General features: G+C 44.4%; 1 protein-coding gene across 1 annotated transcript in view; it reads left to right on the plus strand.

Moving 5' to 3' along the window:
* Positions 1-24,713, plus strand: part of RB1 (RB transcriptional corepressor 1) — a 398,991-nt gene that overhangs the window by 41,823 nt on the left and 332,455 nt on the right. Inside the window, exons 3-4 of the mRNA XM_069758297.1 lie at positions 18,980-19,092; positions 19,652-19,786. Of these exons, the coding sequence (XP_069614398.1) occupies positions 18,980-19,092; positions 19,652-19,786 (248 nt within the window). The remainder of the gene's footprint in view (positions 1-18,979; positions 19,093-19,651; positions 19,787-24,713) is intronic.

The raw sequence follows: 24,713 nt of genomic DNA on the forward strand, positions 1-24,713 counted from the left end.
GTTTTAGGGTATGTGCGCACGTCAGGATTTCTGGCAGAAATTTTCCTGACAAAAACCGGACATTTCTGCCAGAAATCCGCATGCTTTTTTTTTTGCGTTTTTGATGCGTTTTTTTTCCAAATGCATAGAATAGCGGGAAAAAACGCATCATGTGCACAAAAATTGCAGAATGCATTCTAAATGATAGGATGCATAATGTATGCATTTTTAATGAGTTTTTATAGCGTTTTTATCGTGAAAAAAATGCGAAAAAACCTGAACGTGTTCACATACCCTTAAAATGCAGTAGATTTATTATAACTGTTCACATTCTTTGATAACTCTAATTTTACAACCGTCTAGCCTACTTACAGCACCCATTAGTAGGCTTACTTTGCACCAGGAATGTTTGCCACAATTGTGATGGATTTATTGGCGCACCAGTTTGCATGTGCCAATGATGATCACTGATCATGATTGTCCCCTTGACAGATAAGTCCTAAAAAACTTTTTAAAGGGAAGGTACCGCGTTTGTAGATCATTAATTAATCAATGTAATGTAGCATTACATGCTGTTATAACCCAGATTTGAATGCATGTAAAACAGATTTTGTGTGATATATGAGTAGAAAGAATGCACTGGGGGCTGACATCTTGGTTTTGCAGCAGTAGCACGTCACTATCAGTGTCAAATTACGGCACCCCATGGACATAGGAGATAATAGACCGGCTCGGACCCTATCTCTAAGGGTATGTTCACACGTTCAGGATTTCCATCCTTTTTTTTTCAGGACAGTTTTTTTTAAAAAACTGCAGCTCTTGGCAGAAAACGCAGGTCCTTTTTTTGTCCTTTTTTTATGCGTTTTTTGATGCGTTTTTTTATCCTTTTTTTATGCAGTTTTCTATGCAGAGACTGTGTTTCCTAGGAAGCTTTTTAGGGCTAAAATGGCTGAAAATACCCTACCCCTACCCCTAACCCTACCCCTAACCCTACCCCTAACCCTACCCCTAACCCTACCCCTAACCCTACCCCTAACCCTACCCCTACCCCTACCCCTAACCCTACCCCTAACCCTACCCCTAACCCTAACCGTACCCCTAACCCTATCCCTAACCCTACCCCTACCCCTAACCCTAACCCTACCCCTAACCCTACCCCTAACCCTAACCCTACCCCTACCCCTACCCATATTCTAACCTTAGTGAAAAAAAAAAAAATAAAATTCTTAATTTTTTTATTGTCCCTACCAATGGGGGTGACAAAGTGGGGGGGGTGTCATTTACTATTTTTTTATTTTGATCACTGAGATAGGTTATATCTCAGTGATCAAAATGCACTTTGGAGCGAATCTGCCGGCCGGCAGATTCGGCGGGCGCACTGCGCATGCTCCCGCCATTTTGCAAGATGGCGGCGCCCAGGGAGAAGACGGCCGGATGGACACCGGGACGCCGGGTAAGTATAAGGGGGGGAGATTAGGGCACGGGGGGGGCATCGGAGCACTGGGGGGGGGCATCGGAGCACGGGGGGAGGGCATCGGAGCACGGGGGGGCGGGATCGGAGCACGGGGGGGCAGCCACACTCCGCCCACGCACTTCCGCCCGCTCCCCCGCACTTCCTGCTGCAGCGGTTCTGCACATCAAATCGCAGTAAAACCCGCAGATATATTTTTGATCTGCGTGTTTTACTGCGATTTTGACCTCACAATGGAGGTCTATGGGTGCAGAACCGCTGCGGTTCAGGAAGAAGAATTGACATGCTCCTTCTTTTTTCCGGGAGCTATTCAGCGCGGCTTTTTTTTTTACAATTTCCGGACCATGTGCACAGTGTGTCCTGTTTTCCATAGGGTACAGTGTACTGTACCCTGCATGGAAAATAGCTGCGGAACCGCAGCGGCAAAACCGCCGCGGTTCCGCGGTAAAAAACGCACTGTGTGAACATGGCCTAACATTGCAACAGCATTAGCAGTGAGCTGGGCACGCCTCTGTGGGCTGCACAACTCACTGCTGTAGGTGTGACTAGCTGCCATTTTATTATAGCCCTGTGCTATTTGTTGAGCTCCACTTACTCTCTATCGCAGGACAGAAGCACTGACTGCTCCTCTGTACTTCTAGGCACTGCACGTCCTGGGCAGACATCTTCTGCTCTCACACTCTGCTGTGTGTGCTTCTCCTGCTCTGTCTCCGCCTCCCCACAATCCCAGTGATCTCCGGTAAACTGCACTCTCCCCTTGTGTCGCTCTCCCTCTCTGTGCGGTGTGGGGGGGTCTCTGTGCGGCGTGGGGGATCTCTGTGCGGCGTGGGGGCGTCTCTGTGCGGCGTGGGGGATCTCTGTGTGGCGTGGGGGGGTCTCTGTGCGGCGTGGGGGGGTCTCTGCGGCGTGGGGGGGTCTCTGTGCGGCGTGGGGGGGTCTCTATGCGTGTATGCAAGCATCGTCCGATGGGACTACAAGTCCCATCGGACGATGCCTGCTACAATGACAGTGATTGACACATTAGCCAATTATGGGACAGTAATAGTCCCATCATCCGGCTAATGTGTTGAATGGAAAAAAAAAAAAAAAAAATACTCCATACATACATGCTGCATACATGCTGCATACATGCTGCATACATATAGACATACAGTACATTAAACATAGATTTCATACTCACCATTACTTGTCATTTTGTTCACCGAAGCCAGTGTCATCTGTAAAAAAAATATGAAAAAAACAAACAACCAATATACTCCCTGTCCGCAGAAATCCACGAGTGTCCCACGACGATCTCCCGTGGAGAGCAGCAGCATCAGGTAATGCGACTGCTCTCTAGGGGCTCCAGGAACACAATGACAGCAGGAAGGTATCCTTCCACCACTGTATTCCTCCGCCGCTGTAAAAAAAAAGTCCCTAGTCTCACTTTATGCCATTGCTGTATGAGAATTTTTCCCAGGCAGCAATTGCCATAAAGTGAGACCTTGTCCTAAGGTAACCTCTCAGTGATGCACTGTAGGAGCCATTGTCTCCTGTCAGTGTGTTACTGAGGGTCCTATAGAACAGTGACATCACCCGATGTCACTGTTCTATAGGGGAGATCGTCGTGGGACACTCGTTATTAATTGGACTACGGCGGACAGGTAGTATACGGTTTATTTTACGTTTTTTGCAGGCGCTGAAGTATGGTGAAATGAAGAATATTAAAATACTTTTTTCCTAATGTGTGTGTTTTTTTTTTTTTAACCCTTTCTTACTATTGGATTAATAATGGATAGGCGTCTTATTGACGCCTCTCCGTTATTAACCCGGCTTAATGTCTCCTTACAATAGCAAGGTGACATTAACCCCTTATTACCCCATATCCCACCGCTACACGGGAGTGGGAAGAGAGGGACTAAGTGCCGGAATTGGCGCATCTTACATTTCTGGGGCGGCTGCGGACTGGTATTTGTAGCCCGGGGGGGGGGGGGGGGGGGGGCTGGGGGCAATATCCATGGCCCCTCTCTAGGCTATGAATATCAGCCTGCAGCTGTCTGCGTAGCCTTTCTGGCTATAAAATATAGGGACACCCCACGCAATTTTTTTTTTGGGGTCCCCCTATTTTAATAGCCAGTAAAGGCTATACAGACAGCTGCGGGCTGATATTCATAGCAGGCTACAGATATTGGCCCCCGGCCGTCGGCTTTCCCCCTCTGGCGCAGAAAATTGCTGTTGTTTTAATTCAACCCTCATAAAGTCCTCTTTCACACTTGCGTCTGTACGAGTCCGTCGCTATGCGTCGGGCCGAAGTACCGACGCACGTTGTGAAATTTGTGCCCGACGTGGGCAGCGGATGCAGTTTTTCAACACATCCACTGCCCATTCTGAAGTCTGGAAGGAGGGGGCGGAGCTTTGGCAGCGCATGCGCGGTAGAAAATGGCGGACGCGCTGGACAAAAAACGTTCACTTGAACGTTTTTTCGTGCCAAAGGTCCGCCAAAACACGACGGATCCGTTGCACGACAGACGCGACCACGCGACGTGTGGCCATCCGTCACGATCCGTCGCTAATACAAGTTTATGGGAAAAAAACGCATCCTGCGAGCACATTTGCAGAATCCGTTTTTTCCGCCAGATCCGTTTTTTTCCACCAGATCCGTTTTTTCCCGCCGGATCCATTTTTTCCTGCTGGATCCGTTAATTCCCGCCGTATCCACTTTTTTCCTGCCGTATCCGATTTTTCTCGCCGGATCCGTTTTTTTCCACAATTTCCTTTTTTTTCTGCTAGATCAGGTTTTTTTTCCATTGGATCCGTTTTTTTCCCGCCTGATCCGTTTTTTTCCCCACAATTTCCTTTTTTTTCTGCCAGATCAGTTTTTTCCGCCGGATCCATTTTTTCCCACCAGATCCGTTTTTTCCCACAATTTCTTTTTTTTATCTGTCGGATCCTTTTTTTCCCGCCTGATCCGTTTTTTTTTCATCAATTTCCTTTTTTTTTCCTGTCAGATCAGTTTTTTTTCCATCGGATCCTTTTTTTTCCCGGCGGATCCGTTTTTAGTCCACAAGTTCCTTTTTTTTCTGCCAGATCAGTTTTTTTTCCATCGGATCCTTTTTTTTTCCCGCCTGATCCGTTTTTTTCCACAAGTTCCTTTTTTTTCTGCCAGATCAGGTTTTTTTTCCATCGGATCCTTTTTTTTTTTTTCCGCCAGATCCGTTTTTTCCCGCCAGATCCGTTTTTTTCCACAAGTTCCTTTTTTTTCTGCCAGATCAGGTTTTTTTCGCCGGATCCGTTATTTCCTCATTGAGTTGTATTAGCGCCGGATGGCCACACGTTTCATCCGTTTTTTGCAGGATCCGTCAAAACAGCTGTTTCCGCCGGACGGAAAACACATACAGAGGAACGGTTGAATCGCGATTTCACCCGCCGCTATTGCGGGCACATGTCAGTCATGTTTTTTTTTATTGACAGATCGGGCGATTCTGAACGCGGCGATACTAAATATGTGTAGGTTTGATTTTTTTTTATTGTTTTATTTTTGATGGGTCAAAAGGGGGGTGATTTAAACTTTAATTTTTTTTTTTTTCATATTTTTAAAAACATTTTTTTTTACATTTGCCATGCTTCAATAGCCTCCATGGGAAACTAGAAGCTGGCACAACTCGATCGGCTCAGCTACATAGCAGCGATCATTAGATTGCTGCTCCGTAGCTGAATTACAGGCTTGCTATGAGTGCCGACCACAGGGTGGCGCTGACAGCAAACCGGCATCAGTAGCTATAGAGGTCTCAAGGACCTCTATGGTGACCATCCTGACGCTATTGCGCGCACATGTCAACTGTACAAAACAGCCGACATGTCGTGACTTTGATGTGGGCTCAGCGCCGGAGCCCACATCAAAGGAGGAGACACGACATGCGCAGAACATGTTGCGTTTTTTACTGCGATGCGTTTTTTCCCCAGAAAAAACGCAACATATGCACAAAAATTGCGGAATGCATTATAAATAATGGGATGCATATGTATGCATTTTTAAATAGTTTTTATCGCATTTTTATAGCGAACAAACGCAAAAAAATGCGAAAAATCCTGAACGTGTGCACACAGCCTCAAGGTGTATCTCCCCATCACACTCCATATGTGTCTCACTCATCATACTTCACGTCTCTTTCTCTCCCATCAGTCACTCTTAGGCCGGGGACACACACAACGTATAAAAAAAGGTCCGTTTTTGACGGACGAGAATCGCATAAATGTTACCAAAACAGTGATCCGTGTGCAGTGCGAGGATGCGATTTTCTCGCATCCAATGATCCGTGTGACATCCGTATGGCATCCGTATGGTGAGATTTTCTCAAACACTTGCAAAATGAGCAAATAATGGCTGAACCTTTCCTGTCACCTGCCCAATGCCTGAGAATTTCTCGCAAGTGACACTGATGGTCCATGTGCTGTGCTATTTTTTTCTCACCCCATAGACTTGCATTGGCGATTCTCGGCCAAGATACGCTGACAATCGCAGCATGCGGCGATTTCACTCGGATCCTGAATACGGCCGAGAAAATATCGGATGATGGGAGCTGCCCCATAGATTAACATTGGGACGAGTGCTATGCGATTTTTTTATCGCATTGCACTCGTCCGTATTACGGTCTAGTGTGACCCCGGCCTTAGCCATACAATGCATCTCTCCCCTCCCTCCATAATGCCTGGTTATTCACTGCAGAGCTGGAGCTCCTTCTTGTCTTCTTGAGGGATGAATCCCAGACAGCTCCTAATGCTGCTCCATGCACACCACAAGTCTTCACTCTTCTTGGGTCCAGATTCTGCTGAGTCCACTGTCTTCTGCGCCTCTGTAAACACGCTGTGCCTCTGATGCAGTAACTGCTGGTGACAGCAGGTCACAGGGCAGTCACACACAAAATGGTGCTGCCCTGTGATGCTGCTCTTCATTCTTACTGTTGGGCAGTAACTGCTGACATCACCATTTCCCTCCCCTTTTGGGTGGTCTAATATCCCTGGGGCAGAGCTGCTAAATCTTACTGTAGCTGCTTGAGGTCTAAAACGGAAAATGCTCCCCCTAGTGGTAAATATGTATATTTGTAGAAAAATATATAATATTTTTCATATAGAAATGTTTGCAAACAGTGCAAACATTGCATTAATACATTTTAATTACTATTTTAAGCTTAATTTCACAAAAAAACAAAATACAAGAAAACTGGTGGCACCTTCCCTTTAAACTACATCATAAATTTTGTGCAAGTCATGAAATATATATATATTTTTTTTAGTGCAAATTATGACCGAATTTTGGCTCATCTGGCTTCATCAATATTTTATTTTGCTTCATTGCAGTCTTGTAAGACATTGCATCACAAACTTACCATTTATGCTAACTGCATTAATAGGAAATAGGGATCTATTGAGAGTTTCTTGCAGTTATTGCACAAGATCAACACTTGGATTTTTGTGGTAGTAATATTGCAGATGCATTATATTGTGAGCCTGCGTATATTGAATTGCCATGGAGCTCTGGCCTAAACAGAGATCTAATATTGCTCACCCGGCACTAAAATCACAGAACAGAAAGTGATAGACAAGCCGGCAAGTAAAAAACAAAACTCTATAAAAGCCATCCTGACACGCTGTGGTTTATAGGCCAAAGTCCATTAAAGTTTAAAGTCCTTCTGCATGTAAAAAGTATAAATAAAAACACTGAAGGATTGAAGTAACTTAGTACTTAACCTATTAGACCTTAAGGTTGAGTGCACACGCTGCGGATTCCACTGCGGTTTTTACTGAGGATTTACCGCGGTTTCTTTTGCAGTTTCCTCTGCGAGTTTTCACCTGCAGATTTCTATTGGAGCAGGGGCAAACCCGCAGCGGAATCCGCAGAAAGAATTGACATGCTGCGGAAAATAAACCGCTGCGTTTCCGCGCGTTTTTTTCCGCAGCATGTGCACTGTGGATTTCATTTCCCATTGCTTTACATGGTACTGTAAATGCATGGGAAACTGCTGCGGATCCGCAGCAAAATCCGCAGCGTGTGCACATACCCTAAACAGCAGAGTCTGACTTACCTTCCCACTGGACATTTCCTCTGTGGACCTCTCACATTAGAAATGCTGCAGCAAGATGGGTTGCTTTGTATACTGCTAAGATGATGGTGCTAAATCTGCAGGCTTCTCATTTCTGAAAGGGATTATGCCCTGATGAAAATGTTATGGAGATGTTGAACAGCAGGAGGTGTTGATTGGATTGACAAACATTTTTGTAGCAAGAGTGTCAGAAAACCATTTTATTAATTCTTGTATGTACAAGTCAAGTGGGCGGTCCTATTCAGTGATGACCGTCTTCCCTCCATGACTGTGCATGCAGAGTTAGCCGTCAGTCATTAGTAGGACCTCCCTGGTGACCCATGCAGACACACACCAGGGATTGCAATCAATAAAATACAAGTTATGCTGAATTTTTCCCCACAAATCTAAAGATCTTTCTGCTCAGTTTCTCCTTTTTCTCTACCGGGCAATTCACAGATAATGCTGTCTGCATGTACAACGTGACAAGTTCCCTTTAATATCAGCTAAGTGGCGCTGGTAGTGTAAAACACAGCAGATTCTCCATCTGGAAAATCCACTATGTTTGCACCCCCTGAGCATATCGCCGCACACCGGAAAAGCTACTAATCTGCGTTTTTCCTGAATTTATCCCCTTAAGTGCAAAAAGGACAACGTGACTGTGGCCTAATAAACTGGCTATTTACACATTTATTTTAGTCCCTGTTTTTTTTTTTTTCTTATCAATGACATTATAGCTCAATGGACCTTTGCCCTATGAACTGGTTGTTTATCTGTGTGAGGCTGTGTAATGCTGCAATTAGCTATATTATACTGCTCTTTTCTTAATGAAATCTGTCAATAGGATCGTCCTTCCTAAGCAGTATATATGGGCATATACAACCCCTGGCAAAAATTATGGAATCACTGGCCTCGAGGATGTTCATTCAGTTGTTGAATTTTGTAGAAAAAAAAGCAGATCACAGACACTGCACAAAACTATAATCATTTCAAATGACAACTTTCTGGCTTTAAGAATCACTAAAAGAAATCAAGAACAAAAAATGTAGTAGTCAGTAATGGTTACTTTTTTTTTAGCCAAGCATAGGGGAAAAATAATGGAATCACTCAATTCTGAGGAAAAAGAATCACCCTGTAAATATTAATTCCCAAAACTAACACCTGCATCAAATTAGATCTGCGCGTTAGTCTGCATCTAAAACGGAGTGATCACACCTTGGAGAGTTGTTGCACCAAGTGGACCGACATGAATCATGGCTCCAACACGGGAGATGTCAATTGAAACAAAGGAGAGGATTATCGAACTTTTAAAAGAGGGTAAATCATCACGCAATGTTGCAAAAAATGTTGGTTGTTCACAGTCAGCTGTGTCTAAAATCTGGACCAAATACAAACAACATGGGAAGGTTGTTAAAGGCAAACATACTGGTAGACCAAGGCAGACATCAAAGCGTCAAGGCCAGAAACTTAAAGCAATGGGATTTACATATAGAAAAGCTAAACTAAAAAGATAATTTTAAAGGAAATGGGATTTACATGCAGAAAAGCTAAACGAAAGCCATCATTAGCACCTAAACAGAAAAAACAAGGTTACAATGGGCTAAGGATAAGCATATAAGCAATCGTGGACTGTCGATGACTGGATTAAAATCATAATCTGTGATGAATCGCAAATCTACATTGGACAAGGTGATGATGCTGGAGCTTTTGTTTGGTGTCGTTCCAATGAGATTTATAAAGATGACTGCCTCAAGGGAACATGCAAATTTCCACAGTCATTGATGATATGGGTTTGCATGTCAGGTAAAGGCGCTGGGGAGATGGCTGTCATTACATCTTCAATAAATGCACAAGTTTGTTGATATTTTGGACACTTTTCATATCCCTTCAATTGGAAGGATGTTTGAGGATGATGAAATCATTTTGCAAGATGATAATGCATCCTGCCATAGAGCAAAAACTGTGAAAACATTCCTTGAAAAAAGACACATAAGGTCAATGTCACGGCCTGCAAATAGTCCGGATCTCAATCCAATTGAAAATCTTTGGTGGAAGTTGAAGAAAATGGTCCACGACAAGGCTCCAACCTGCAAAGCTGATCTGGCAACAGCAATCAGAGAAAGTTGGAGCCAGATTGATGAAGAGTACTGTGTGACACTCATTCAGTCCATGCCTCAGAGACTGCAAGCTGTTATAAAATCCAGAGATGGTGCAACAAAATACTAGTGATGTTTTGGAGTGTTTTGTTTGTTTGTTTTTCATGATTCCATAATTTTTTCCTCAGAATTGAGTGACTCCATAATTTTTCCCCTATGCTTGGTTAAAAAAAGCAACCATTACTGACTACTACATTTTTTGTTCTTGATTTCTTTTAGTGCTTCTTAAAGCCAGAAAGTTGCCATTTGAAATGACTTTAGTTTTGTGCCATGTCTGTGATCTGCTTTTTTTATCTACGAAATTTAACAGAATGAACATCCTCCAAGGCCGGTGATTCCATATTTTTTGCCAGGAGTTGTAGGTCATAGGAAGCTGCATACAGTGATACCTTGATATCTGCGATCCGATGTCTTATTTCAGAGAAATCAAACTTTTCCTTAAGGGTATGTGCACATGATCTGTAATAGTGGTATTCAGAGTGCTCTTTTAATTTTGTGATATAAGATTTACAAGACTGTGTGTTCAAAATATTCATTTCTCGGTCTCCCATGACAGCACTACGGAGAGAGGGGATCCGCCCTTCAGGGACAGGAAACCTACAGATAAAAGGGCGGTACCTCTCCCTCGCATCAGTTGGTTTCCTGTCCCTGAACAGGGAACCTCTTTTCGGTGGTACCTGTTAGGAAGACCGATGGACCGGGACCGGGCGGTCGGGTACCGGCATCGAGGAGACTCCTGCCGCGGCTTGTCCGGCTCCCGAAGCCGCCACCGCTGGAACCGAGGGGTTCTTCAGGGTGAGCGGAGGGAGAACGCCGCCGATTCGGATCGATGAAGGGGCGCTGGATCACCCGGAGCTCCTGTGCCGGTAAGCGCACGCTCCGGGTGTACTAAGATGGCCGCCGCTCCGGAAATGCGGCTGGACTTCCGGGTCATCGCCGCGCGCATGCGAGGTAGCTTCTTTCTCCAGGGAGGATGTGACGCAGGACCGGAAGTGCGGGGAACGCCGGGGGTGGCGCCAATTACAAATAGGGAGATAGTGCTCACTTAGTTGTCGCACTATCTCCCTGTAAATCATGGAAGACAGCGATCCACAGGAGCTGCAGCCGAGGCAGCAGCACCATAAGAAGACAGACCCTAAGAGCGCCAGGAGTGGGTCTAGCAGCCGTTCTACACAGCGCAGCAGATCTGCTGCGAAGACTAATTCACCTCCTCGGGTACCTTCCCTTCCAGACCCAGGGCCCCCTCCAGAACCGGTACCTGCCTGCACGTCCGAATGGTGAGTGATCTTCGTGAATGTGTATATTATAATGGGGCTCCCTCTTCTCCCTTAATAGGGAAAGAAGAAGTTGGAGAAAAGGAAAAACAAATCCTGCCCCATCTGTGACAAAGCTTTACCAGTAGCCTGGGACAAAAAGCTTTGCAAATCATGTATCCAGCGTGTGCTATGTGAGGAGACTCCCGACTTTGCATCTGAACTAAAAAACATAATTATATCTGAGGTTCAGAATGCTGTATCTTCCTCCAAAAAAGGAAAAGATAAAATAAAGGAAGCAGTACATTCCCACTCTGTCCGATCCTCATCTGAAGACGCAGATTCGGACGTTTCTGACTCCTCCCTATCCTCCTCCGAGGAAGATTCGGGCCGACATTGTTTCCCACTCAAGGAAGTGGATACCTTAGTGAGAGCCGTTAGGGCTACTATGGGGGTTGAGGAGCCTAAACCTGACAAAACGGCCTAAGATGTAATGTTTGGTGGTTTGGGACCAAAAAAGCGGAAAACCTTTCCTCTAAATCCCAATGTCCAATCTCTAATCAAAAAAGAATGGGAGAAACCAGATAGGAGAAACTCTTCGGTGCCCTCGCTTAAAAGAAAGTATCCCTTCGAAGATGACGCATCCACTTCCTGGGATAAGGCACCAAAATTGGATGTAGCGGTGGCAAAGGCCTTGAAAAAATTTGCGCTCCCGTTCGAGGACATGGGTACCCTCAGAGACCCTTTAGATAAGAAAGCAGACACATTTCTTAAAGGGGCATGGGAATCGGCTGGGGGTAGCTTGAGGCCTGCTGTTGCGGCGACCTGCACCTCCAGATCTCTGATGGTGTGGATTGACCAATTAGAAAATCAAATTAGAGATGGGCTACCCAGAAATAAATTACTGGATTCTATCCCTGCAATTAGAGCAGCAGCAGCATTCCTGGCGGACTCCTCGGCAGACTCCGTACGTCTAACATCTAAGGCCGCTGCTCTCTCCAACGCAGCCAGAAGAACCTTATGGCTCCAGAGCTGGCCTGGAGACCTCCAGACAAAGCTAAAGCTATGTTCTATTCCATGTGAAGGAAATTTTCTGTTTGGAGAGACCCTGGATGACATCCTCCAAAAAGCGGGAGACAAAAAGAAGGGGTTTCCAAATTTAGGTCCAGCCCCATTCAGGCAGTCCTTTCGGAATCGGAGATTTTTCCGCCGCAGACCCCCCAGGGAGCAGAATAAATGGGAAGAAGGCAGGAGAAGGGATAGAGGTTACCTCTTTGGCAATACCTCTCGCGACAAAAAACCCTCCAAATGACATTTTTCCTACGGTGGGGGGAAGACTCACATCATTCCTTCCCGCCTGGAAGAAAATATCCAACAACATCTGGATTCTAAACATCATACAGTACGGTCTAAAAATAGATTTTGTTTCTTTTCCTCCCCGGAATTACATAGAAACGAAAATAAGATCCTCGGCAGCAGAACAAGCAGCTTTAGAGAAAGAAATTATTTCCCTACTGCAAAAATCTATGATTCAAGAAATCTCCCCTCAGGAAATAGGAGAAGGTTTTTTTTCTCCCCTCTTTTTTTTAGTACCAAAACCCGACGGGTCCTTTCGGACCATTATAAATCTAAAAAACCTAAACAAATACGTAAGAAATCACAAATTCAAAATGAAAACAATAAAGTCCACCATAAAAATCCTGTTTCCGAATTGCTACATGGTCGTGATAGACCTAACCGACGCATATTATCATGTGCCCATCCACGATCAATCTCAAAAATTCCTAAGATTGGCAGTTCCCATAAAAGGGCAATTAAGGTTTTTCCAGTACAGAGCTCTTCCGTTCGGGATCTATATAGCTCCTCGAATATTCACGAAGATAATAGCGGAAATGATGGCCCACATAAGGGAACAAAATATATTAATAGTCCCTTACCTAGATGACTTTCTCATTGTAAGCAACTCGGCTCAAAGTTGCAGAGAACAGAGAGACCGAGTAATGACTATTTTGACGGACTTGGGGTGGCTCATAACCATAAAAAAATCAAAGTTGGAACCCTGTCGGGTACAGGAGTTCCTAGGTCTGACATTAGACTCCCGAGTCCAAGAATGTCGACTTCCAGACCCCAAAAAAGACAACATATTAGCCATGATAGCACGAACATTTCACCATCCTTCCATGACTCTAAGGAGAGCAATGTCGCTACTAGGCTCTCTGTCCTCATGCCTACCAGCGATACCCTTAACACAATTCCACACAAGGGAGCTTCAGTGGCACATACTAGAATGGCAGTCAGTACTAAAGAACAACTTGGAAAGTCGAATTACTCTAAATTCCTCAGTTATTCATTCCCTTCGTTGGTGGGGGGAAAGCCAAAACTTATCAAGGGGAGTTCCTTGGGTGACAAAAATATCCCGGGTAATAACAACCGATGCGAGTCCCAGAGGGTGGGGGGCTCACATGAGGGACAGAGTGGCTCAGGGAACCTGGTCAGTTCAGGAACTATCAGCATCCTCAAACCAAAAAGAACTTTGGGCAGTGCTTCAGGCTCTTCTTTCTTTTCTGACCTATATTCAGGGACATCATGTCCGAATTTTTTCGGACAACAAAGTGACTGTAGCGTATATAATCCACCAGGGAGGAACAAGGTCTCGGGCACTCATGAGTTCTTCTGCCAAAATTTTCAACCTTACGGAAGAAAATCTACTATCCCTCTCTGTGCTACATATTCAGGGTTCAAACAACGAGAGAGCAGATTATCTGAGTCGATTTCAGTTAAAACAAGGCGAGTGGTCCCTAAACCAATCCATCTACGATCAGATCACAGAAATGTGGGGAACACCGACAATAGATTTATTCGCCAATTCCAAAAACAAAAAGGTGAACAAATTCTGCTCACTGAACCCGGAAGGGAATCCACAGGCTCTAGATGCCTTTATGATTCCATGGACTCAAAAATTGACTTATGCTTTTCCTCCAACTATTCTGATCCCGGCAGTCATTCGGAAAGTCAGAGAGGACAAAACGAAAATGATCCTTATAGCCCCGTTCTGGCCAAAAAGGACGTGGTTCTCCTGGCTGAGGATGCTATCAGTCTCGGACCCATGGGTCCTACCGAATATACCAGACCTTCTACATCAAGGGCCGATCTTCCACCCACAGGAATCGAACTTACATTTGACAGCCTGGCTTTTGAACGGGGACTATTAAAAGAAAGAGGTTTTTCAGACAACTTAGTCACCACGTTGTTAAAAAGTAGAAAACCCATCACTACTAGAATATATGGGAAAACATGGAAAAAATTTCTGTCCGTCTCCAAAGTAAAAGTCCAAGATGGGCCCTCAATTCCTAAAATACTTGAGTTCCTACAAAAAGGTCTGGAACAGGGGTTGTCGGTTAGTACTCTTAAGGTACAAATAGCAGCTCTAGGAGCACTCTATAATCATAATATTGCGGCCAACCCATGGATAATCAGATTTATTAAGGCAGTAACAAGATCAAAGCCCTTAGTTTCTCAAAAAGTGCCCTCATGGGACTTAAATTTAGTCCTCTCGGCGTTAACGGGTCCTCCATTCGAACCCATAGAGACGATTCCCATTAAAATATTATCACTTAAAACTATTCTCTTGGTAGCGTTAACATCTGCACGCAGAATAAGTGACATTCAAGCCTTATCCTCCAATCCACCTTTCACTAAAATATTAGATGATAGAGTCACTCTTAGACCTGACCCGGCCTATTTGCTAAAAGTGGCATCAAAATTCCATAGGTCACAAGAAGTATCCCTGCCATCCTTTTGTCCAAACCCAAAAAATGAGAAAGAGCAGAACTTCCATAATCTAGACGTCAGAAGATGCCTAATCCAATACTTGGATTCCACCAGAGAGTATAGGAAGGAAGGCTCTCTGTTTGTCTGTTTTCAGGGTCCCAGAAAAGGATTTCGGGCATCCAAGGGTACTTTGGCGAGGTGGATAAAGGAGGCGATAGTCTTGGCATATTCATCCTCGGGGAATGAGATCCAAGATGGTATAAGAGCACATTCCACAAGAGCAGTAGCTACCTCATGGGCTGAGAGGTCAGAGGTATCGATAGAGCAAATCTGTAAAGCGGCCACCTGGTCATCACCATCGACCTTTTTTAGACACTATAGATTAAATCTAGCCTCTGTGTCTGACTTAACCTTCGGACGAAGGGTTCTCGAGGCGGTGGTCCCTCCCTAAGCTTAGTCTCTGCAATTCTCTCCGTAGTGCTGTCATGGGAGACCGAGAAAGTCGTAGTTACTCACCGATAACGGTGTTTCTCGGAGCCCATGACGGCACTCGCTTATTCCCTCCCATCACGAGTGCGGTGAGCACCTTTAATTACATATAATTTATATAGTGTATATAGTATAAGTATAGGCACGGGGTTCCTCTATTAAGAAATGTTATAATATGATTTTTTTCTCTGTTGTAAACTAACCTGGAGGTCCTCCGATGCTCTGTAAACCAACTGATGCGAGGGAGAGGTACCGCCCTTTTATCTGTAGGTTTCCTGTCCCTGAAGGGCGGATCCCCTCTCTCCATAGTGCTGTCATGGGCTCCGAGAAACACCGTTATCGGTGAGTAACTATGACTTTTGTGGTGTTTTTGATGTATTTATTTGGGTGCAGATTACATGTATGCTTTGTCTACAGGGCCGCGTTTTCTGCGGGAGAAGAGCTTTTCAGTGATACCATAATTTTTCTTATAAGTTTAACAATGACTGACATATTGGATCTACATTGAGGATATATGGTCCTAAAATACGGGACCAAAGAATGAGAGCGCTACCGCGACTCCACCTAATACATACAGCCTACAAGAGATCAGGAGTATACTCTCATTAATATAAATATAGAGAAATAGAGCCTAAAGTCTGAAAATGATAGTATCAAAAGTGAATATTTATTAAACAACAGCTCATTAATAATACACAACGGCTAAAAGCCCAAATATACAAGCACATGACGAGAGGACAGGGGGGAAAAAACACATAAAACAACAGACCGCCGAAGGAGGTTCATCCCTATATGTTGGTACTAAGAGTGGGTTCAAAATATATAATCGGGCATCCCATAGTCCAAGAGTAATAACGTGGGGAGCCTACATATGTAAGTACCCTTACTAGTAACGGGCCTTTTCTTTCAGCCTGCCGAGGTCTCTCTTTCTCCCCCCCACATGGGTAAGCACTTGGCATGTTGGGTCTTATGAGTGAGGGGATTCTAGCGTTACTAGTCTGTTGTTTTACGTGTTGTGTAGGCTGTACATAATTTTTCTTATGCCTTTTTTTAATTCTTTTTAATGGTAATCAAATGAGGTATGGTACAGATCTTTTCATTTACTTCAGTTTTTACATTAAACAGCATTTTTAGTGGCCAAATATTTTTCTGTAATCTTTTTGTACTTTATCTATTTGTATAATCGTCTAAGGGGTACTTCCGTCCGTCTGTCTGTCTGTAACGGAAATCCTGGGTCGCAACCAATCAGCGACAGGCACACTGCCCCCTCCCTAGTCCCCTCCAGTCAGTGCCCCCCTGCGTGCGTCACTGCTGACACATGATCCGCACACGGTGCACGAGGTTATAATGGGGAGGAAGCAGCGAGCGCTCACAATGCGGGACACGGAAATACAACTGGGAGATCACAGCAGCCGCCGTCATCTGACCTGTACCCGGGGCTCCGCACACTCCCAGGAGCAGCCACGATGTCCTCCGCCAGCAGCGGCCTCCGTGCCGCACTACAGGAAGGGCAGACTATCACCCCGCACACAGCTCTTCGGAGTCAGCCCATGTGCCGGAACTGTCCCGCAGGGCGCCTCATGTGAGCCACACTCCCGGCCGGACCGTCTGCTTCTCCGTCATCTACACACGTGTCCTGTTATTGTTATGTGCGGACCATGTGCTTTTCCTGCACTGCCGAAGATGGCGCCTCCGCCGCTCTCACCACCGCCCGTACATCTGCTCCTCTCATGGACGGCCGGGGACGGTAACCAGAAAGCTGCCGCCACCACCCCCTCCACACTCCCCTCCAGTGTTGTATACGTCTCTGTGCTATATACTTTGTGGGCTGTGTTATCTACTACGTGGGCTGTGTTATCTACTACGTGGGCTGTGGGCTGTGTTATCTACTACGTGGGCTGTGTTATATACTACGTGGGCTGTGCTATATACTGCGTGGGCTGTGCTATATACTGCGTGGGCTGTGCTATATACTGCGTGGGCTGTGCTATATACTGCGTGGGCTGTGCTATATACTGCGTGGGCTGTGCTATATACTGCGTGGGCTGTGCTATATACTGCGTGGGCTGTGCTATATACTGCGTGGGCTGTGCTATATACTGCGTGGGCTGTGCTATATACTGCGTGGGCTGTGCTATATACTGCGTGGGCTGTGCTATATACTGCGTGGGCTGTGCTATATACTGCGTGGGCTGTGCTATATACTGCGTGGGCTGTGCTATATACTGCGTGGGCTGTGCTATATACTGCGTGGGCTGTGCTATATACTGCGTGGGCTGTGCTATATACTGCGTGGGCTGTGCTATATACTGCGTGGGCTGTGCTATATACTGCGTGGGCTGTGCTATATACTGCGTGGGCTGTGCTATATACTGCGTGGGCTGTGCTATATACTGCGTGGGCTGTGCTATATACTGCGTGGGCTGTGCTATATACTGCGTGGGCTGTGCTATATACTGCGTGGGCTGTGCTATATACTGCGTGGGCTGTGCTATATACTGCGTGGGCTGTGCTATATACTGCGTGGGCTGTGCTATATACTGCGTGGGCTGTGCTATATACTGCGTGGGCTGTGCTATATACTGCGTGGGCTGTGCTATATACTGCGTGGGCTGTGCTATATACTGCGTGGGCTGTGCTATATACTGCGTGGGCTGTGCTATATACTGCGTGGGCTGTGCTATATACTGCGTGGGCTGTGCTATATACTGCGTGGGCTGTGCTATATACTGCGTGGGCTGTGCTATATACTGCGTGGGCTGTGCTATATACTGCGTGGGCTGTGCTATATACTGCGTGGGCTGTGCTATATACTGCGTGGGCTGTGCTATATACTGCGTGGGCTGTGCTATATACTGCGTGGGCTGTGCTATATACTGCGTGGGCTGTGCTATATACTGCGTGGGCTGTGCTATATACTGCGTGGGCTGTGCTATATACTGCGTGGGCTGTGCTATACACTGCGTGGGCTGTGCTATATACTACTATACATATTCTAGAATACCCGATGCATTAGAATCGGGCCACCATCTAGTTTTGAATATTGTTTTAAAAAAGTTTTCCTTTTTTTTGTCCCCAATCGACCCCATATTATTGTTTTACATTTAGCCCCTTATAGTAATGATGTCTTCTGTCATGTGATAATGTCCCTCCATCTATAGTAATGTCCCCAATCCTGGAATAGATTGGTCAGTGGCTTGTACTGGTATTATGGTGCAGTGAGCCGGTCTCTGCGCTGTAATACATTTGAATTGAAGGTGCGTCCGAGGACAGACATTAAGTTGAAAAGGAACGCCAACATCGGCAGCCCCTGGACCGGGCCACAACCGTCTCAGGGGCCCGAGATCAGCACAATGGAGCCTCATGGACCACGTGTTCGAGACCCCTGGTCTACAGTATATGATTTACAAAGTTAGTGTTATTCACCAAAAATGCTTCAAAGACATTGCTAAAAACGTTTGTTACGTCTTTTTTTTTTTTTTTTTTTTTTTGCATTATTACCGTATTTTCACTTTCTGACATTCTGCAGATACAAAAAAATGCTGTAATTTTCAAATTAGATCAGGAAATAAAACCAAGTGTGTGCATGAGATCTCTAAAATCTCATCGCTTTTACTGGTACAGTAAAAAAGCAGTTTTTAATTTGCATAAAAAAAATACAGCAAAAAAAAACAACAAAACAAACAGAAAAAAAATGCTTCATGTGAACATAGTGTAAAGATTTTCTATGTGCCTTTTGAATGTTTTTTTAATTCAAACTAGGTGGAATCCTGTAATAACCATCTAATTTCTGCTTGTTAGCGGGACACTCTAGGAAACACTGAAGCGTTGGGACTTTGCCTGTTTATCACCTCCGTCAACTCTGATGACATGACTTTCACATTTACTGAACTTCTACGAGCTTTAGATGTAAGGTAAACTTTCATTCTCTTATACAGTAGTCAACTAAGGGTATGTGTCCACGTTCAGGATTACATCCGGATTAGCTGCGGATTGAAAGCTGCGTACAACCGCAGCGTTCAATCCGCAGTGTCCAGAAGGTACAGCATAGTGGAGGGGATTTTATGAAATCCTGTCTCCACTATGTGTGCGAACACGCACCCGGCGGCCCTGCGTTTCCGGACATGTGGCGCCTCTTTTTAGAATGTAGCATGTCTGTTTACCTTGCGTCACCGCAAGGTAAATCACAGGGCCCTATGTGTGGGGTGCGGAGATTCCGGATGTGTGCAATGAGCACATCCAGAATCACCGCGCATATATAAGGGGGCGACGCTTTGGGCGGAGCGAGTTTTCTGCTTTGTCCAAAGCGCTGTAAATCCGGATAGTGGACACGCACCCTATCACTTCTCTTATCATAGAACTATATGCAATGCTGTATGAAATACATAGTTGTACCATTCCTTTATCTCTACTTATGTTGAAATTCCTTTTTTCTCGCCTTTAACGTTACCCAAATTTCCATCTTTCTCACAGTGTCAGCAGATGTTTTGGGCTTTTAAATCAAATTGATATCAACATGGATAATCTGAGCACTAAAGTTGACAATGCGGTCTCGAAGCTTAAGAAAAAATATGAAACAACTTGCCACTTGTACCAAAAATTTCAGAGGTAAAAACCAGCTTTTTAAAGAATTGCAGAAAAATTGTTACTTTTAAGATTTGCGTGATTTATTGCTAAGTTTAGCAATCACGTTATTTTTTTGTTTCATTTGTCTATTTTGTAATTAATGCAGGACTGCTTTTTTATTTTTGTCAAATGCCTATGTCTTGTCTGTTGTTGGACTTCAATACATCAAGTTTTTTTTGGAGCTCTGATATGTTTGCGCATCGGGGTGGCCGGCTGGCAGGGTCTTACCTTGGTGCTCTGATGTGTTTGCGCATCGGGGCGGCCGGTTGGCAGGGTCTTATCTTGGATCTCTGATATGTTCGCACATCGTGGCGGCCGGTTGGCAGGGTCTTATCTTGGAGCTCTGATGTGTTTGCGCATCAGGGTGGCCGGTTGGCAGGGTCTTATCTTGGTGCTCTGATATGTTCGCATATGGGGGCGACCGGTTGGCAGAGTCTTATCTTGGTGCTCTGATATGTTCGCACATCGGGGCGGCCGGTTGGCAGGGTCTTATCTTGGTGCTCTGATATGTTCGCACATCGGGGCGGCCGGTTGGCAGGGTCTTATCTTGGTGCTCTGATATGTTCGCACATCGGGGCTGCCGGTTGGCAGGGTCTTATCTTGGTGCTCTAATATGTTCGCACATCGGGGCTGCCGGTTGGCAGGGTCTTATCTTGGTGCTCTGATATGTTCGCACATCGGGGCTGCCGGTTGGCCTGGGTCTTATCTTGGTTCTCTGATATGTTCGCACATCGGGGCGGCCGGTTGGCAGGGTCTTATCTTGGTGCTCTGATATGTTCGCACATCGGGGCTGCCGGTTGGCAGGGTCTTATCTTGGTTCTCTGATATGTTCTTATTCACCATCCTGTGTGAATGACCAGGCACTAATCCTCCAGTGATCTGCCTCCTATTTGAAATATCACGCCTGCACAATAATTGTCTCCAACAAAATGGCGCTGGCAACGCAAGCACAGTCACATCTCTCTGTTATCTTCCTTGTCCTTAATCTGCCTTCACTAGCAAGATGTTTTGAGCAGCGGTGACATATCTGAAGATGGTGAGCAGTGAGCAGAGGACCAGAGTGGGAGCACACAGATGGATTTTGGCAAGCCTCAGAGATGAAAGAGAAAGTTGCACACATTTCTGTAACCATTCTGTGTACATTCAGCCTACAGTATTTCATAGTGCAGGCTGAATGAAGAGGTAGATATACTGTCCAGAGTTGCTATGATTTTATTTTTTTTTTTTTTAATCAAACTTGTCCCTTGTAAATGTCAAAGTCTGCACATTGTAGCGTCACTGAGCAGGTAATTACATGGGAAGGGCAGAGGTGTGTACTGTATTCACACAAACCTTTTGGAGTATACTGCTAGTAATGTGAGTACAATGCTACATGTCCACGGTGATCTCTCTCATTCAGTTACAGTCATGTATATTGATAGACCCGTGGGAAGCAGAATCCTGACAGTGGGTCAGGTTTACGAAGACTGATATATCTCAAAGTAGTGCTCCTCGCTGAAAGTACAGAGCAGAGAAAAACCCCTAAAGCATTGCACCGGGTTGCTGATTGCAAATTGCATCTTATGAGAAAAGTCCCTTTCTTAGAATCCGTACTATGCTGTTCCTCTGAAATTCAGAGATTCTGCACAAGGGACAAGGCCGATATTCCGTATTGGAAGATTGTGATCTATAGACCCTCATGGGGCACTAAATTAAAAATAGGCATGACTCTGTCATGCAGATCACTGCATGGGCTCATCAATACTTCCAGAAATAATTGTCTGTGAACATAGTTTGCTGTGCAGTCTACAAATGCAAGTTATGCAAAAAAGAAGCTATAATTCTGCATAATCCATAAACGCTGCTATCTTTGGGCCAAAGCGCATTTCAAATGTAGTGAAGAAAAAAGGAGAACTATACTGTGGCAAGATGAATCAAAATGTGAAAATTTTTTTATGGAAACAATGGACGCCGTGTCTTGCAGTCTAAAGACGAAAAGAACCACCCAGCTTATCACAACACAATTCAGAGGTGTGTATCACTGATGGTATGGAGTTACATCAGTGCCTATGGCATGAGCAACTTACATATCTTGAAAGCACCATCACTTTTAACCCCTTTCTGCCGTTGGACGTACTATCCTGTCCATGTGACCTGGGACTTAACTCCCATGGACGGGATAGTACATCATATGCGATCAGCCACGCTCATGGGGGGAGCGTGGCCGGGTGTCGTCTGATTATCACAGACCGCTCCCGGCACTTTAACCCCCGGAACACTGCGATCAAACATGATCGCATCGTTCCGGTGGTATAGGGAAGCATCACACAGGGAGGGGGCTCCCTGCGTGCTTCCCTGAGACCCTCAGAACAATGCAATGTGATCGCGTTGTTCTGAAGGTCTCCTCCTGTCTCCTTCCTGCAGGCCCCTGATCCAAGATGGCCGCTGGGTCCTGCAGGGAGGTGGCGTTCAGTGTCTGCTGAGAGCAGGTGCCATCAAGCCTCCTGCACTGCCTGTCAGATCGCTGATCTGACACAGTGCTCTCCAAAGTGTCAGATCAGCTATCTGTCACTATATGGTGATATCCCACCCTGGGACAATGTAAAAAAGTTAAAAAATAAATAAAATTAACATGTGTAAAAATATTTTATAAAAAATTCCTAAATAACGAAAAAAAATAAATAAAAAAATTCCAAAAACATTTCTTTATGTAAATTAAAAAAAAAAAAATGAAAGTACACATATTTGGTATCGCCGCATCCGTAACGACCCGACCTATAAAACTGACCCACTAGTTAACCCCTTCGGTGAACACTGTAAAAAATTTTTTTTTTAAAAAAAGGTGAAAATAATGCTTTATCACCGTACCCCCGAACAAAAAGTGGAATAACACGCGATCAAGAAGACTGATATAAATAAACATGGTACCGCTGAAAACGTCATCTTGTCCCGCAAAAACGAGCCACCGTAAAGTGTCATCAGCAAAAAAAATAAAAAAGTTATAGCCCTTAGAATAAAGCAATGCAAAAATAATTTTTTTATATAAAAGTTTTTATTGTATAAAAGCGCCAAAACATAAAAAAATGATATAAATGAGGTACCGCTGCAATCGTACTAACCCAAAGAATAAAACGGCTTTATCCATTTTACCAAACGCGGAACAGTATAGACACCTCCCCCAAATGAAATTCATGAATTGCTTGTTTTTGTTCATTCTGCTTCCCAAAAATCGTAATAAAAAGCGATCAAAAAATGTCATTTGCCCGAAAATGGTACCAATAAAAACGTCAACTCGTCCCGCAAAAAGCAAAACCTCACATGACTCTGTGGGCCAAAATATGGAAAAATTATAGCTCTCAAAATGTGGTGATGCAGAAACTATTTTTTGCAATAAAAAGTGTCTTATAGTGTGTGACAGCTTCCAAACAAAAACCCGCTATAAAAACCTGGTATAAATAGTAAACCAAACCCCCCTTCATCACCCCCTTAGTTAAAGAAAAATAATAAAATAAAAAAATTATTTATTTCTATTTTCCCATTAGGGTTAGGGCTAAAGTTAGGGTTTGGATTACATTTACGGTTGGGATTAGGGTTAGGGGTGTGTCAGGATTAGGGTGTGATTAGGGTTATGGTTGGGATTAGGGGTGTGGTTAGGGTTAGGATTAGGGTTAAGGACGTGGTTGGGTTGGGGTGTGGTTAGGGTTATGTTTGGTATTAGGGTTAAGGATGTGTTCGGGTTGGAATTAAAATTGGGGGTTTCCATTGTTTAGGCACATCAGGGGCTCTCCAAACGCGACATAGCGTCCGATCGCAATTCCAGCCAGTTCTGCGTTGAAAAAGTAAAACAGTGCTCCTTCCCTTCCGAGCTCTCCTGTGTGCCCAAACAGGGGTTTACCCCAACATATGGGGTATCATCGTACTCAGGACAAATTGGACAGCAACTTTTGGAGTCCAACTTCTTTTTACCCTTGGGAAAATAAAAATTTGGGGGCTAAAAAATAATTTTTGTGTGGGGAAAAAAAAAAGATTTTTTTATTTTCACGGCTCTGCGTTATAAACTGTAGTGAAACACTTGGGGGTTCAAAGTTCTTACAACACATCTAGATAAGTTCCTTAGGGGGTCTAGTTTCTAATATGGGTTCACTTGTTTGGGGTTTCTACTGTTTCGGTACATCAGGGGCTCTGCAAATGCAACGTGAAGCCCATAGACCAATCCATCCATCTAAGTCTGCATTCCAAAACTGCGCTCCTTCCGAGCTCTGCCATGCGTCCAAACAGTGGTTTACCCCCACATACTCAGGACAAATTGCACAACAACTTTTGGGGTCCAATTTCTCCTGTTACTTTTGGGAAAATAAAACAAATTGGATCTGAAGTAAATTTTTTGTGAAAAAAGGTTAAATGTTCATTTTTTTTCTTAAACATTCCAAAAATTCCTGTGAAGCACCTGAAGGGTTAATAAACTCTTGAATGTGACTTTGATCACCTTGAGGGGTGCAGTTTTAAGAATGGTGTCACTTCTGGGTATTTTCTATCATATAGACTCCTCAAAGTGACTTCGAATGTGATGTGGTCGATTAAAAAAAAAAAAAAAAAAAAAATTGTGTTGTAAGAATGAGAAATCACTGGTCAACTTTAAACGCTTATAACTCCCTAACAAGAAATCCAAAATTGTGCTGATGTAAAGTAGACATGTGGGAAATGTTACTTGTTAAGTATTTTTTGTGACATATATCTGTGATTTAAGGGCATGAAAATTCAAAGTTGGAAAATTTCTCCAAATTTCCTTTTTTTCACACATAAACGCAAGTCATATCAAAGAAATTTTACCACTATCAAGAATTACAATATGTAACGAGAAAACAATGTCAGAATCACCGGGATCCGTTAAAGCGTTCCAGAGTTATAACCTCATAAAGGGAGAGTGGTC

This window comes from Ranitomeya imitator, chromosome 3 (assembly GCF_032444005.1).
Source record: "Ranitomeya imitator isolate aRanImi1 chromosome 3, aRanImi1.pri, whole genome shotgun sequence".
NCBI classification, from domain to species: Eukaryota; Metazoa; Chordata; class Amphibia; order Anura; family Dendrobatidae; genus Ranitomeya; species Ranitomeya imitator.